Source organism: Miniopterus natalensis, chromosome 16 (genome assembly GCF_054644295.1).
Source record: "Miniopterus natalensis isolate mMinNat1 chromosome 16, mMinNat1.hap1, whole genome shotgun sequence".
Taxonomy (NCBI): Eukaryota; Metazoa; Chordata; class Mammalia; order Chiroptera; family Miniopteridae; genus Miniopterus; species Miniopterus natalensis.
This window is the reverse complement of record NC_142096.1, coordinates 20,563,733-20,580,719: the sequence shown is the minus strand read 5'-3', so window position 1 is coordinate 20,580,719 and position 16,987 is coordinate 20,563,733. Positions and strand designations below refer to the sequence as shown.

The following is a 16,987-nucleotide window of genomic DNA, read 5'->3' as shown; positions in this document are numbered from 1 at the left end:
GGCAAAGCACTTAATTCTCTGAGTTTCAGTTGCTTCATCTACAAAACTGTATCTTTTGTCATCTTATTATGAATTGAGCTGAATCACATTACACACACAACACATAATAGATATAAGTCACCAGCCAATGACAGAAGACTCTGCAGTCCATCAAGACTTCAAATCTTGGGTTGTTAGTCTGAGCCAGGCAAGTCTGAGGTTGCAGATAAGCTGTGGACTGGGAGTGGTGTCAAAGCTAGAGAACGGGCTAAAACAAATAGCCCGGAAGGACAGAGAGAGGGGAGGTCAGACATGGAGCAGGCAGAATGGACTAAGGCATGGCTGCAGAGTAGGGTTGATTTAGGAGCAAATCTCATCAACATGGGATTCCCTTTTCCATACCTAAGCAGGGTCTTAAAATTACATATAGAATGTATAACACAAAAAGTGAACCCTAATGTAAACTATGGACTTTAGTTAATAATAATATATCATTATTATTGGTTCATCAATTGCAACAAATATACCACACCAATGCAAGGCGTTATAGGGAAAACTGGGCTGAGGTGGGGGTATGTGGCAACTGACCGTACATTCTGCTCAATTTATCTGCAACCAAAAACTGCACAAAAAAGTCTTATTAATTAAAAAAGAGTTTCAGTTATTGTATGTCTCTTTTTCCAACCTAGATTCCTTTTTCCTTTCCTTTTTGATCCTTCTGATCCAAGCTGCCAAGACTAGTCCAGCTCATCTCCCAGTTTCCCCAGAGGCAGGATGCAATAGGGCTGGAGTGTGCATTTAAGTTGGTGTTTGATTCTTACCAGTGTTCTCACAACCTGCAGTCGTCTGGTGATAGAGATGGAGCACATTTACTGAATTCACCAGTTCTGAAGCAGAAAGTTTGGCAGTTTAGAGCACGGTTCTGGAGAGAGAGCAGACCTCAGGTCACTCACCATCCCTGTGGCCACAGAAGAGTCTGAACCTTCGTGTTCTCATCTGAAGACTGGATGGTATTATTGAGGATGGTATGAGAATTAAAGGAAACAATTTTTGGGAAGAGCTTGCCTAAGATCTGATATATAGTAAGAGTGTGTTTCAGTTATCTATGCTTTATAATAAACCATCCAAACCTCAGTGGCTTTAAACAATGAATTACTGTTTCTCATGATTCTGTGGGTCAGGAATTCAGGCAGGACTCAGATGGGCCATTCTTCTGCTTCACATGCTGTCAGCTGAGGACACTCACCTGGCTACCTTCAGCTGGTGACTAAGCTGGGCTGGGAGGTCCTGGATGGCTTTCCTCACACTTCGGTGCCTCTGTGCTACTCCACGTGTCACCGTGTAGATGGCTTGGGCTTCCTCACAGCATGGCGGGCTCAGGGCAGTAGGGTTTCTTACATGATGACTGGTTTTTAAGAGCAAAAGAGGGATTAAAAAACTTTGTCTATTGGACAAAGTAAGCATAACACCAGCCCTGGTTTAGTGGAGGAGAAATAGCTGCCCCCCCCCCCATGGGAAGAGCAGCATGTGTCTGCAGGAGGGCAGAAATTATGGCAGCCGTCTTTGGAGAAAACCGCAGTGCTCAAATCATTATTTTCTTGTGAATTGGTTTTCCATCTTGAACAAAAGGCATTCCTGCATCTCCTACAGCCAACAGCATGCTGTAGGTGGAGTGAGGTGTCCTGGTTGTGGCAAAGGGGCTATTCTAATTTGGCCACTGCATCTTCTCTTAATGTAAAAGAGGGCTCAGTACATTTTTAGAATTGTTCTATCAACAGTTTGTGCTCATCAAAGCGTATCATTTACTTTGTATTTTATTTCATGTCATATTATTTTGAATCATGTTTTAAAAAAATCACTACTTCTTTCCCGAGGAAACACCAAATGGCGAATGACGCCAGTGCTGAGGGAGGGCCAGGAGGCCCTGGGGCCCTGGAACCCGAGGCCGTGGCGGCTTCCGTGGAGGATTTGGTGGCGGCATCCGTGGCCGAGGTCGTGGCCGGGGTCAGGGCTGGGGCTGAGGCCGGGGAGCTTGTGGAGGCAAGGCCAGGACAAGGAGTGGATCCCTGTCACCAAGTTGGGCCGCCTGGTCAAGGACATAAAAATCAAGCCCCTGGAGGAGAGCTACCTTTTCTCCCTGCCCATCAAGGAAGCTGAGATCACAGACTTTTTCTGGGGGGCATCCCTCCAGGGTGAGGTTTTGAAGATTATGCCCCTGCAAAAGTAGACACGGACTGGCCAGAGGACCCGGTTCAAGGCATTTGTTGCCATTGGGGACTGCAATGGGCATGTTGGTCTGGGCGTTAAGTGCTTAAAGGAAGTAGCCACTGCCATCCGAGGGGCCATCATCCTGGCCAAGCTCTTCATTGTCCCTGTGCGGTGAGGCTACTGGGGGAATAAGATCCACAAGCCCCACACTGTCCCTTGCAAGGTGACCGGCTGCTGTGACTCTGAGCTGGTGGCCTCATCCCCACCCCCAGGGGCACTGTCATTGTCGCAGCCCCCGTGCCCAAGAAGCTGCTGCTGATGGCTGGTATGGATGAGTGCTATACCTTGGCCGGGGGCTGCACTGCTACCCTGGACAACTTTGCCAAGGCCACCTTTGATGCCATCTCTTAAGACCTACAGCTATCTCACCCCAGATCTCTGGAAAGAGACTGTTTTCACCAAGTCTCCCTAACAGGAATTCACTGACCATCTTGTAAAGGCCCACACCAGAGTTTCTGTGCAAAGGACCCAGGCTCCAGCTGTGGCCACCACATAATTTCAAACCAGAAAAATAAAGTGAATTAAGCCCCCCCCCCAAAAAAAATAAATAAAAAACCCTCTAAAACAAACACAGACATACTATTTAAACGTATCATTTTGTACTTATATTTATACCATTGAAAGACTACTCACACCATAAAAAAGAAAATAATCTTGATCAAAAAGTGAACCCACACTGGTTTCTATATTTGAGAGTGTTTTTCCTTTGAACTGGCATGTCCTTACCTGTCCTTAACTCCTTTCCTCCTCCCTTTTGTGGGCAAAAGAGCACTTATTTATCTTGCAAGACCCAGCTTCCTTTATGAAGCCCCTATTGACATACCTGCCACCAAGTAAACTTTATTACTTTTTTTTTTTTTTATGGCCCCACTGCACCCTGAAAGCCTCTACCTTAGTGATCAGAACTTTTATTGCACTCATATTTATAAAGACTAGTCAGATCACTGTTTGGCTGGTGGCACAAGGAAAAGAACCCCTAAGTGCTTCCCTGTGCTATGTGGGGGGGTACAGAGAGGGATAAGATCAACCCTTTGCTCCTGGGGAGCTCACTGTTTATTGGAAAAGGTGGTTATAAAATACGTACTTAAAACAAAATTTCAGGGCTAGAGATCTGCACAGGGTATTATGGAAGCACTTGAAGCCACGTGAGTGGGGGTTTCATTTGGCAAATGCTAGGAAGGCTCCCTAGAGAAGGTAGATTTCAGAGTCATCAATATAGTGATCTCAAAAACCCCAACTTCAGCTGCTGTCATTTTTGGTGCTGAAGTAGGTGTAAGGCTCCAGGCATAACTGGTGTGATCTCAGAGAAGTGAAGAGAGCTATGGGCCATGTCTATGTAGAAGAGATGGGGATTTTCTATGGTTTAGGTGAGTACTGAGGTTGTGAGGATCCCAGTCAGGGCCAGGGCATCTAAGAAATTGGCAAGATGTTGGTAAGGGTACTGTTTTAGACTGTTTTGTTTCCCTGCGGGCTGGAGAGGTACTTTTACTTTGAAGAAAAGACATGCAAAAAAGCATTTGAACAAACGAAAAACTGCCCTTGAACTGACCTTTACCTGATGGGCTACTGTAACAGTCAGCTTTTGGTAGGTTATGCTGTTGTAACAAACAACCCTCAAATCTTGGTGGCTTATAAAACAAAGGTTTGTTTCTCACATTACATGTTGACTTCCTGTTGTCTGCACTCTGATCTATGGGTCTTCTTCATTCCAGGATCCAGATGGAAAGAACAGTGCCCTTCTCAGGCTGGGTTATTTGGGGGCCGAGGGACAATGATGATGGTGGAACCACATGATAACGGCTAAAGCGTCTATTAGGAAGTGGTGCCTGCACTTCTGCACATATTTAATTTGCCCAGCAGTGAGTTACAGTCTCACAGACAGGGGCTCTGAATGACAGAAACAATACAATTTGCCACAGCTGCACTGAACTCTGCGACTAAACGCTGATGGCTCTGAAGACAAAAGACCAGGAAAAGGTCAAACAAAAGTAGGCTTATGACGCAACTTTACGCAAAGTATAAGATTAATCGGTTGTAGAAATAAATGTGAAAGAAAGAACCAGGGGTGGTGAACACACAATGCAATATGCAGATGATGTATTACAGAACCGTATACCTATGTAATTTTATTAACCAATGTCACCCCAAGAAAATGAATAAAAAAAAATGCAGTTCAGCGTGATAAAGGAGAAGGACCAGCAGGCTGGGTGTCAGAAGACCTGGATTCTATTCCCAGCTCCGCTACTACCTGGCTGGCTGGCTGACTTGGGGGCAAATCATCTTTCTCGGAGCTTCAGTTTTTTCATTTGTAAAATGTGGGGACTGGTTCAGATGAATACAGTTCTGTGATGAATGTCAGATCTTGCAGCACTTCCTGTGCCAAGAGAGCCACTAAGCAAATTATCAAAGACTCTTGAGTAATAGAAAACAGCATTTCATTAACTCCACTACCTCCCATGGGGTCTGAGGTAGACAGAAGAGCCCGAACACCTGGTATATTATGCATCCAGTTGATCACAGTTTATCTGCAGAAATCCCTTTTCTGACATTTTAGAAGGGTCAAAATTCTCAAGGGCTTGATAGGAATGTTAATGTCCTTTAAAATGGCACGGCCACTTGGTTATGTTGAATCATTAAAAGGTTCCTGGGACTGTGAAAAATGAATGACAGTGACCTTGAACATCTACTTGCCTTTGGTCCAGAGAATAGGGGTAAAGGAAAGGGAACAATACTGTTAATCTTTCAAGTTTTATGTAATCAGTGTTAGTAATACAGATAACGCTCTGTTCACGTCTCCACCTTTATATGTATGTCCTGATGGGCAATTGTCTTACATTGAAATTTTCATAGACAACATTTCTACTCAGATGGTAAGATGCAGTGAAATTATAATAAACATCAGCTTGCATGCCAAAAAAGGAAAGAATCAGAGCTTCTTTCCTTATAAACAAAAGACTGAAATCTTTAGAAATCAAAATGTATATAATGAGGAAAATTTTTGTCTTTCCTGCCAAAACAAAAATCAGGCTAGCAAAGTTAAACCACCAGAGAAGTGTCTTCCTTCAGACATGAGCCCGTTGAAGCCCACAGTTCCTGAGTGCTTTGGCTTGGTTTTGACAGGTCACAGAAGATACATAGAGGAGAGAATGGGTCCTCAACAAGCATTGCCATCATTCAGCACCACTGCTCATGCCTGGAACGCTCTTCACTCACTATTTATCCTTTTGTTTGGCCTTGAATGCCATCTTTTCCAAGAAACCTTCCTGGATTATTTCCATTCCTACGAGTTGCAACGTCCTTAGATGTAATGGTACTTGCATCTCTCCTGGACGGATTGCCTTTATTGCCATTAATTCTTTACTCCAACCCCCCCCAAGAGAACTGTGCATTCCTTGAGGGCATACGAAAGAACACAATTCCTTGTTGTTGAAGTTCAGAGATTTACAATCTGGTTAGAAGTTATCTGACATGTACAAGGTAGCTCTATCGCTGAGGTGCTCCCAGAGCATTAGGTGCCCACAAGAAGAAGGTAACAATTGCTTGTAACTGTTGTATGGCCAGAACTCACCAATACAACAAGAAAGCTTGGTAAGATAGCAATCGGTGAAAAAAGATTGGGAAGAGAGGGTTGTGTAGGTAGGGGGTGCTGGACGAAGTCTTACCCCTTTGTTCCTCTGACATCTAGATAGGCTGTCCCTTTTAGGTGTTTCCATTTATATTCTCTTAGTGTCAAATAGTAATTAGCTATATAGGTCTTGGTTTTAATAGACTGTGCTACTGATATTGTTTGACCTCAGTTATGTAAACACTAAAAGTGAATAATATAATTTAAGGAATCAAATATGGTGTTAGGTTAAAATGCATTAAAATTACATAAAGGGATACATGGAGTATTTATGTTCAAATATGGAACAGGAATATTTTTAGATTCTTTGATATTAGATTTAGGTGTGCTTGTTCTATTTTGTAAATCAAAGAATTGTCCTATATCTTTGATCTGTGTGTTTAGGTTTTATGGTGGCAGGTACCTTATAATAACTAGAAATAGAAATTCCATCTTTAGTGATAATATAGTACAGAGAGCTGAGAAGAGAAGGTCTTAAGGTGCTGTTAATTAGCAGAAATCTGAAGCACACAGTCTCAAAGCAATTAAGGCTGTTAATTGAATATTTGGATGCACAGTGGAATGGCTCATATGTTGCTGGAGAGGGTACCCTAGGCTTGAGAGGAGTTATATTTTACACATAATGTTGAAAAATTCACAAAGAACAAATATGGATAAACATGTCTGTCTAGTAGTTGACTGCATTTATGAATGGTGATTCACTGTTGGCTATTTGCAAAATTATCTGTTAGCTGCAAAATTCAATACTAACAGTTCAGCCTTTCAGCCTATCTGCTGTAAACATGACACACCATTTACTCACAGAAAGTAGAGTTTTTTGCCATGGTGATTTTGCCGTCCTCTGGTTTGGTAAACATGTCTATAATTCATGTGACACTTTAAATGCAATTGGTGGTCACACAGTGGCTATGATGTTGCAGCCATATACATTTGGGGGCAGAGAGAAATGAACATTGCTGATAGGCACAGGGTGGCAAACATATTTTATTGTGGAACCCTCCATGGGGTCCATTAGCTATAGCATTTGACATATTTCTAAAAGAAAATTTATAAAACTTTCAAGATTCTGAAAAAGTTTTCATTAAAGGAGAAAGACATAAAATGTTCCTTTTAGAACTTCAGTGGAATATGGTTAATATTTGGGGCAGTGTTTCTTATTGTTAATAGCTATAGCTTTAGGATAGATTTCTGCTTCTGTCAAGCATGGGCTCACTAAGGTGCAGAGGAGAGAGGCTATTCACTAACGAACACCCAGAAGGCAGTGAGTAAAGAAAGAATTTAGTCTCAGGCTGTGGCTCAGGCCCCTGACTGGTGTAATTTCTGGTGTTGTGTTAAGCAAAAAGAAATTACTCTAATATGAAATCCACAGGTTATCCTCAAAATAAAAGCTGACCAATGGTTTTCACCTATTCTGCTAAAAAGTCTAGAAAGTGGCAGATTGAATGATTTTTTTCCCCCCTTCTCAGTCCCAATCCATTTTCTGGAGAAATTTCAAATAGCTTAAGAAGTGGCTTTTTGGAAAAGGGGAGGGCTGAGCAGCAGTGGACAACCAGAACCCCAAAATCCTCAAACTGAGTGTCTCCATCCTTATATGAGGAATGAAGCATTCATAAGGATAGTGTGATTCAGGAACCCGCTATTCAAACTGTTATCAGACATTTTAGTGAGTGCACAGAACACATAAAAACAAGTTTTACTGAAGGTCTAAATTTGAATATATTACACACAGATACCTTCTGAAAATGTGTTAAGCTGCTCAGAGGTTACTGGCTCAAGCTTTTAAAAGGCATAGGAACAGGGGGCTGAAGTCATTAACACTGGACTGGGAAGCAGGTTGAAGAGGTAACAATGCCACCTCTTTGGATCAGGCCAGTTCCTGTTTGTTATGCAATGTGTGCATTTCATTATTTACACGATTTCACTAGGCCATGGGGAGCTGTGTACACAGCTAGCTGCTTCTGCCGCTGAAAGAAAAAACAAATGCGCTTTACTGCCTTTCACTGCTCTTGCCTTTGAAATACCTTTTTAAAGTAAAAATGTCCCTAAATTATATTTACTTCTCTATATTAAAACAATTTTTTTCTTCTTAAATGTTTTTAGGAACTACAGATTTCTTGGAAGTTTTGCCATACTTGTCACCACTGCGCTGCAGGGGCAAATAAAAAGTGCTCAGTAACAAACAGTCGGAGTGGGGGACGGGTCTCTGCGCGGGCCCTCCCAGCCCTCTCCTTTCTCCCAGCCTCCGCAGCCCCTCTCTTTCCTCCCCGACCCCCTTTCTTTCTTTTTGGTATTTGCTGGAATTTAGATGAAAATAAGTAAGAGCAGAAAGGCCCCGACCTGGGCTCTGCACACCGGGGTTCTGGACGGGGCGAGGCCCGGCAGGGGCCGCGGGGCCAGGGTGGGAGCCACCCGCCGTTTCCGCCGCTTCCGCGCCGTAGCCCCGGGGCCTTTTCCTGTGGTTCTTCCCCGCCCCCCACCCGCCGGGTCCCGGGCCACCGCGCCAAGGGGGCGGATCCTCACGTGCCAGACACGCCCCCGCCGGGTTTATAGTTCGCGCTCGGGCTCCACTAGCCGCTGCTTCTCCCGCGCTGCGCCGGGACCCGGGACGCGCTCCGGGCACACCGCACACCCCCTCGCGCTCGCGCCCACGCGCCCGCACCCACACCACCTTTCGTCGCTCACGCTCATTCCCCTGCGCTCACACTCGCACAGGCGCTCACACACGCGCCCCCCGCGCGCTCGCAGGCGCACTTCCACGCGTCCCGCTGACCCTGCAGGGGCGCGGGCACCGCCGGGGCGAGCGCGAGGACCCGCGGCGTCCCCATGGCTGACCTGAGCTTCATCGAAGATTCCGTCGCCTTCCCGGAGAAGGAGGAGGAGGAGGAGGAGGAGGAGGAGGGCGTGGAGTGGGGCTACGAGGAAGGTAACCCGCCCGTCGGGGCCCCGCGCGCCGCGCGCTCCGAGCCGCTCTGCGTCCCGCGGTCCCGCGCGGTCTCTGTCACTTTCCCGTTCCCTTGGCGGGTTTCGGGGCAGAAGGCGCCGCGGGGGAAGGGGGCGGGCCTGCCACGTGCGTTCGCGTGCGGGAGCCTGGCCTTCGCGCGGCGGCTGCTGGCACCTGCCTCCTGCGGGGGGGAGCGTTATGCTCCTGGGGGGGCGAGCCTTATGCTCCCGCGGGGGGCGAGCCTTACGCTGCGGCTGGGACGGTCCCGCCGAGAGGAGCCGCGCTGCCTTCTGCTCAACACCTTGAGAGCAGTGCTTCGGATACTGTTTCTTGCTCGCTGGGAGGACCCGGGGGTAGAAAGTGTTTCTGCCTCTACTCTTTGCCTGAAGGATGCTAACAGGGCGCAACGCTTTCCAGATGTGCCCTAAATTTCAGGCTGCGTCAGTGGGCTTGGCGAGAAGGGGGTTGACTTTTTTAAAAGTTTAGATTCCTACACTGATCCCCGAAGATGTAGATCTCTTAACAGAGCCGACTCCTGCTGCGGATGTTGATTGCAGAATATTGAAAAAAATGTAGAGTTTATAATTTTAATGTAGAGTTTATAATTTTAATGTAGAGTTTATAATTTTAATGATAAAAACATGGAAAGAGTACATATGTGTGCATATATAGGTCTGTGTACATGCACACGTGTACATTTCAAAATTCTGTATTTGCATTTTTGGAAAGAGCTGTTTATTTACTAGCATCAAATTTATTGTTTTGGGTTCTCGCTAAGCATGCTGAGAGTTACAGGTATTTCCCAAGCACCACACATAATTGAACTGATGATCAGAGAAGAATTTTGTGGGTATTATTTTTTTCTAATCACTCAAAGATGACCTAAATTGCTTAGTCATACATTATTACATCTATGTGGACAAATACAAACAGAATATCCTGTGAGTTCAGGATTTTGTATGTGGTATTTGATACTATTAGATCACAGGAAACATGAATGCAAAAACTGACACACATTTACCATAGTTAGATGGTAGTCATAACCCTCTTAATGATGTCAAGGGTTATAAACAGTGTTTACACTCGTTTTAACGTGTTAAATTTTACTGTTCTAAGTGTGCTTCATTTTGTCCTTAGGTGTTGAGTGGGGGTTGGTGTTTCCTGATGCTAACGGGGAATACCAGTCGCCCATTAACCTGAATTCCAGAGAAGCTAGATATGACCCCTCACTGCTGGATGTCCGCCTGTCACCAAATTATGTGGTCTGCCGAGACTGTGAAGTCACCAACGATGGACATACCATTCAGGTTATCCTGAAGTCAAAATCAGGTATTTTAGAAGATGCTTTGCATGCCCTTGTAAACTCGAAGTCATCTGGGAGCTACCAAACTCTCATTTAGCTTGTATGACCTTAAAGGGAGAGCTAACATAGTTCCATTGTCAGATACCTTTATGTATAATAAAATGCATTTTTGGGAATTATTTTCTGAAACATTTTTGAAAGGATGAAATTATGAAGATGCCAGTTTGGTTTTTCTACGCCATGTGATGTTACTCTAACAATCTTAAGTTGGCCAACTTACACCTTGTGGAATTTGTGGAAAGGTGTACACAGGTACCAATCTGCATTTTGTTCTAAATTGTTGATCAGGTGTACCAACTGCATTTTGTCTTACATTCTTGATTAGCTTAAATCATTTAGATAAGTATAATTCTGTTTTACTGCATTATACAACTGAAGATTAGGATTTATTGACATTATCTGGCATTCAAGATAGACTTTCTCAAATTATTTTTTCTACTATGTTAATGACAAGAATTTTAACTAATAGCAATCAAAAATATCCTCTAAACTCAGAAAAGATTTAAATAGCAAACAGAGGTCTTGCTTTTATTTATTTATTTAATTTTTTAAACTCCCCTTCTCTCCGTCTGAACCTATTTGAGATGGATCGGAAGTGTTTCGTGGAAAGGGTTTTGGGCAATTACCAAGGAAATTGGTCTTTAGCTTAAATGTAGGGGAGAGGAAAGCAGAATTCTAAAAATTAGCACTAATATTACGCTACTCATAGTGAATGATGACTCTTATTTCCCCCTTAAAAAGAACGTAAAATTAGGCTATGCTGAGATAATAGGAAGTGCTTAACGGAGACCAGCTGTGCTCAAATTAATTCCGGATTGATAAGTTTGATATTTTAAAACATAAAATCTTCAGGCTAATTTATTAGGCAGGGCAGGTATTCATTACCAACTATGGATTTTTCATTCATTGTGAACGTTACTGAGCTTTAAATTAGAATCCATGAGGTAGTCATAGGTTCATGCAGTCTTCCCTGATGTTCTGAGGTCAAAGAGTGGGCATCATCCAAAACAGAGTCGAAGTTGGATAGGCACTTAGAGAGACAGCTTCAGATGTAAATTTGAATTTAAATTGGAAAATGTGGGAGTTATCTATGATGGGACATTATGTATTATTTTAAAAACATATAGTAAAGTTATTGAATACTGACTTACCTATAAAAGCATTTTAAGGTAATACATGTGTGTTGGTGTATTGACATACTTTTTTACTTCTGGAAATAAAATATTTCTTTTTAAAAAAAAATCTTTATTTTTTATTGATTTCAGAGAGAGGAAGGAAGAGGGAGAGAGAGATAGAAATATCAATGATGAGAGAGGGTCATTGATTGGATGCCTCCTGCACGTCCCCTGCCTGGGCATGTGCCCTGACTGGGAATCAAGCCTTGATCTCCTGGATCACAGGTCGATGCTCAACCGCTGAGCCACACCAGCCAGGCCTTCTAGGCCTATTTTGGATACACATGCTCCAGACCCCTTATTCCCGTTTCCTTGGGGAGAACTTGCTCCTTCAGATGCTCCATCTCCTTTCTGTCACTATAATAATTTCTTCCTCATTGTTTCCCCAGACTTAAAAGAAAGTAACAAAGTTCCATGTCTGGACCAATTTACTTATTTTTTCTAGTGTATTTAAGCTTCTCAAAGGAATAGTTTGCAAGCCCTAGCCAGCATGACATTCGTTTATTTAATTCAAGTTTTATTTTTATCAAAATAGAATATAAATATAATTTAAATAGTTGACTAGTAGTGTATTTCTGTCTGCCTCTGGGTTATACCGTCCCGCTCCCTTGCTCCTACACCTTTTGTCCTGGTGGCAATCAATTTTAACTCTTAGCTGTTTCTCCTGCCGTCACCGCCATACTTCTTAATTACGTGTTTATACCGTCATGCTTTGATATGTAAGGTATCTGTGAACCCCTTTCTCTGAAGATGAGGCTAGTTCTCTTATTACCCTCCTGCATCATGGTTTTGCTCCCCTTCGTCCCTATACTTAAATTATAATTTTTACTTAAGTTCATGCTCAGTTGTTTTTTATTGTTATGATTGTGTAGCTGTTATTTCTGGCTCTTTGTATAATCTGTTTCCTTTATTGAATAATATGGTTTTTTCCCCCTAGAGTTAATGTAGTTTTGTTTATTTAGTTTGAAAATTGACCTTTCATGATTTTGTTTTCAAAGTCTCTGACACTGACAGATCTTGTGCCAGGACATTGCAACATGCCAGGTTATCCTTCCCTCCCTCGCATCCATCCTTCACCCCCCCCCCCCCCCCCCCCCCCGAGGCCTCTCTTCCATTTATTCCTGCTCTCTAGGCCTGCTGCTGGCCATCTCCTGCAGCTCCCTGAAACTGACGCCCAGGAAGCCCCTTTGCTTGTCTCCCCTGTTCAGTCCTGTGTTTCCTGGATGCTGTGACATGCTCTTGTGGAGTTGTTCCCTCGTTTCAGGGAGTTTCTAGGTTTATTCCCTTCTGCAGTTCATCTTCTAGTAACCCCCTGAGAAGAAGGGCATGTGAGGGTAAATGTTGGGGTACCTGCCCCACCTGGCTGGAGTTGGCTTGGGCAAAGCAGCCCAGGCTGGAAGTGTTCGCCCTCAGATATTTCATGTCACTGCTACGTTGCCTTCTGCCCTCCAGTGTTGCGGTCGAAAGATCTAGCGCCGCGCTGCTTGTCAGCTCTTCTGTGTGACCTTTTTTCCTCTCTAGAAGCTTTTATAACTTCCTCTTTATTGCTATTGCTTTGAAATTTTACAACCATATGCTTTGGTGTGGTTCATTTTTCACTCTCCGTGCTGGGCACTAGGTGGGCCGTTTCAATCAGGATTTCTCAGAAATTTTCTTGTATGATTTCATTGTTAAGTTTTCTGTTTTTTCTTTTTTATCTGCTTTCAATAACTCTTATTTTTTTCTTTGTTTTTTCCTTCTACTTTCTGCAGATTTCCTCAACGTATATCTTTCAGAGTGTCTACTGAACTTTTAACTTCTGCTGGTTCTTTTTGATTTCTAAAAAGTTGTGCTTATTCTATGAATTGTTTTCATTTTTAACGTACCGCATCCAGCGTTTATTTCATGAATGCAGAATCTGTCTCCAGTCTTTTTTTGTATTGCCTTTTTCTTTCCCCTTCATGTGTCTGTTTATTCTGGGTTCCTTCTTCTGTTTGTTTTGCTCTCTCTTATTATTGGAAGTTTTCCTTAAATGTCTAGTGATCTTTGGCCCATGGTTCATATTTAGAAATGGGTCTAAAGAGTGGATGAGAAGCCCTGTGCACCTGGGCAGGAATATGGCCTGGTGGTCGTCACAGTAATGAGATTAGGTAAGGACCTGGCCATGTTGTTGGTAGAGTCTCTGTAGGTTTTAACCATTTCTCTGGGGGAGGGCATGTGGTGGCTCATAGCTGGCTGTCATCTGGTTACTGACCGGCAGGCAAGAGAATGTTACCAGAGGGGCACATTTGTTACAGTTGGTGAACCTGCATCGACACATCTGCTAAAGTCCAAGGGGTTCACCTTGGTGTTGTACATTCTATGGGTCTGAACAGATGTAAATGACATATTTCCATCACTATGGTATCATTCAGAACAGTGTCAACACCCTAAAATCCTCTGTGCTCTGCCTGGTCCTCTCTCTCTCCTCAACCCCTGGCAACTGCAGATCTTTTTACTGTTTCCATTGTTTTACTTTTTCCATAGTATCATATAGTAGGAATCATACATTATGTAGCCTTTTCACTTTGATTTCTTTCACTTAATAATGTACATTATATACTTATGTTTTTTTGGATGCTGTCTTTTTATGTGAAAAATTCATAAAATAAATTCAGAAATTAAACTCATTTCACACACAACACTCCACTGAGATGTCTGGCTTCATGAAGGCTGTCAGTGGCCTGGGCTACTTTGTTCTTTCTTTCTGTGTTTTTTGTTGTTTTGTTTTTATTAAACAATAAAAAAGAGTTACAAAAATTGTAGGATAATTTAAATGCTGACACTTAAAGCTTTTAACATAATCCTAATGATATAGTGCCTGTATATAAACCATCTGAATATATTGCCTTAATTTAAATTTGAGGCATGCCCTGAGCATGAGCCTTCCACTCCTAAACTCCTATTGGAGATCCCAAACCAAGGTCACTGATGATCTTATCCCACAACCAATGGACACTTAAAAATTCTTAAAATAATTTATTTCTGCTGCATTTGCAAGGGAATTTTTGGAAACTCTCTCAGGTTGGTCCCTGTGATACCTCACTTCCGATGTTTCTTCTTAATTTTGGCTATTGCCTGTTCTCTGCCAGTTCTTCATTCTTCATTTCCTTAAATAATGGGATTTCTCAAGGTCTCCTCCTTGGTCTTCCTCTCTTGTACAACATGCATTCCATGAGCAGCGCACTCACACAGACTCAATGCTACTGATTCAGTGTTCTGCTTGCCAATGAGATAGCACATGAGTTTGGGAAAAGGCTGAAGTCTTAGATTCCCTGGAGGGCAGCCAGTCCAGCCTCCTGTCTCAGATCCTCTGGCAAGTGGCTGGGCTTCCTCAGCTTGAACAGCTCAGGAAAGGAAATTCATTCCTCACTGAAGAAACCCATTTTGCTTTTTGAGTCATTTCAAAGATGGAAAAGTTCTGTGATCGCCCTCATTGTTTCTATTTTGGGATTCTGGACCTACAAAGGACAAATATAATTGTATTTTCACATGACATCCTTTAAAATATTGACTACCATCATCATATTGTGAAACTTCCATTTTTCCTTTCAGATTTATTAGTTCCTTCAAATGTTCCTCATAGTCTTCCATTCAGTAATACTTATTTATTGATCATTTAATATAGGATTTACAAATTGACTTATCTCTGAGAGCCAAGCAGGTATCATAAATGAGAACAGCCAGGAGAGCAAAACTTGTGAATAGCTATTGACACTCTGCTTTATGTGTAGTGTGGGGAGGCAATAGGGACTGGTGGGGACTGTGGGAAACCAGCAAACTGCGGAGAGCTTGCATAGTTTGCCAGATGTTTAATGTGTCAGGAGAAGCTGGAGATGTGGGCCTGTGAACCACACACACAGTCACTGGGTTCATCTGGTCTATAAGGTGCAGCTGGCTATCTTTGTTTTACCTATGCAAGGTGTTTCATGCTTTGGGGTAACGTAAATATAAATCACACCCAATGCCTGCCCTCAAGAAGGTTACAGTGGTAGACTGTGAAAAATAGGTGTATGGGGGAGATTATTATTATTATTTTTAATCCTAACCCAAGGATATTTTTCCCATTGCTTTTCAGAGAGAGAGTAGAAGGGGGGGGGGGGAGAGAGAGAGAGAAACATTGATGTGAAAGAGACACATTGGTTGGTTGCCTCCCTTATGAGCCCCAACAAGGGCTGGAGATCCAGCCTGCAACCCAGGTATGTTCCTTTGGCTGGAATTGAACCCGGGACTCTTTAGTCTGTGGGTCAATGCTCCAACCATGGAGCCACACCAGCCAGGGCAGGGGGAGATTATTTTTGCCCAAAATTGTTAGGGAAGGATTTGGGGAGGGAGTAACATTTGCAGTGATCCTTGAGGGTGAATAGCATTTGGATCTGGGAGATTGAGATGAGTGGGAATGGAGAGCATTGTGCACAAAAGACATGGATACGGGAAGGTCTAGAGATCATGCAGGGAAAGGGCCATCCTTAAGCATGTCTGGAAGAAAAGTTCACTCATGATAAATGAGGTTAATAGAAAATACAACGGAGAGGGTATGCTGAAGCAAATTCCCGAGGGACCTTGAACCAAGTCTGCCGGGTGTAACCGCTTTTTATTTTCTGTGGGATAAAGCCATAGTCAGCATGCTGCTTTAGGAACATTAACCTGGCAGCGCTGAGTAAGATGGGGTCTGGGGGAAACTGGGAGTCAGTTTGCAGGTTATTGCGTGAGACTCAGTTCACCAAGACTGCAGCTGCTGTTGGCAGTGTCAGTGGGAAGGAAGGGATGGCACAAGAGAGACTTCGGAGATGCCATCTACAAACTTTAGGGACTGGTTATGTGGACCAGGGGAGAGGAGGGGCGGACTGGGGTGGAGCCCCTGTGACTGGACCGTGTTTTGGACCCTGTCCCCGTTTTCCCTCTGCTCTGAGCATGTTTCATGGTGGCAGAGTGCCCCCGAACATGGGAGCTGAGCCAAGGTTTGCATTCCAGGTGGGGCTTGACCAGACTGTCGGTCCTGTTATCCCCCTGACTATGGAGAATTTCATTAAAGCTGCCACATGTATTATGTCTCTGTGGGACACATGAATCACTGTACTGCAGGAATCTTAATTTAGTGTAAATTAAATGGAACATACTTATGGTGATATAAACAGTAGCTTAAGTGTAAAAATATAATTGTTATAGATTTCTCGCCTGAGTGGTTTGATACTTACGTTGTGAAAACGTGTGAGACTGCCCAAGCTTGTGCAATATAGGGTGTCATTCCATCTGACGACAAGCAGTGTGTTAAGGGTAATGACATTTTTAAAGGGCCATCGGTATGGGAGAAATTGCTAATCAAGATAGGTCACTCGTGTCCTTCACTGTAACTTATTATAAAAACCCTAATTAGAAAATTTTACTTCTGGGGCTTTTATAATTCTCAGTATTAATTTTAGGCTAGATTATTGTTTTTATTATTAACCATACTTAAAAAAATGTCAACTTTTTATAGTGCTTCTTAGCAGCCTTGCTGATTTAAAGATGGGGTTGTCAAAAATATCTTAAAATTATTTTCACTTAAGCATAGACTGTGTATTGTTTATTTATATGAAATGTCAGGGTTCAACTTCTTTGTGATTATATGTATTATT

The 16,987-nt window shown here is 43.1% G+C and overlaps 1 protein-coding gene and 1 pseudogene across 3 annotated transcripts in view; both read left to right on the top strand.

Annotated features, from left to right (window-relative positions):
- Positions 1 to 1,863: 1,863 nt before the first annotated feature.
- On the top strand, positions 1,864 to 2,743 carry LOC107533132 (small ribosomal subunit protein uS5 pseudogene; annotated as a pseudogene).
- Positions 2,744 to 8,513: 5,770 nt separating this feature from the next.
- The window catches only part of CA8 (carbonic anhydrase 8 (inactive)), a 76,663-nt gene continuing 68,189 nt past the window's right edge, over positions 8,514 to 16,987 (top strand). For all 3 annotated transcript variants that reach the window (XR_015715787.1, XM_087825393.1, XM_087825392.1), the window contains exons 1-2: positions 8,514 to 8,795; positions 9,951 to 10,142. Coding sequence is in view for 2 of the 3 variants with exons in the window: in XM_087825393.1 (XP_087681519.1) it covers positions 8,696 to 8,795; positions 9,951 to 10,142 (292 nt within the window). In the remaining variant the exon portion in view is untranslated. The remainder of the gene's footprint in view (positions 8,796 to 9,950; positions 10,143 to 16,987) is intronic.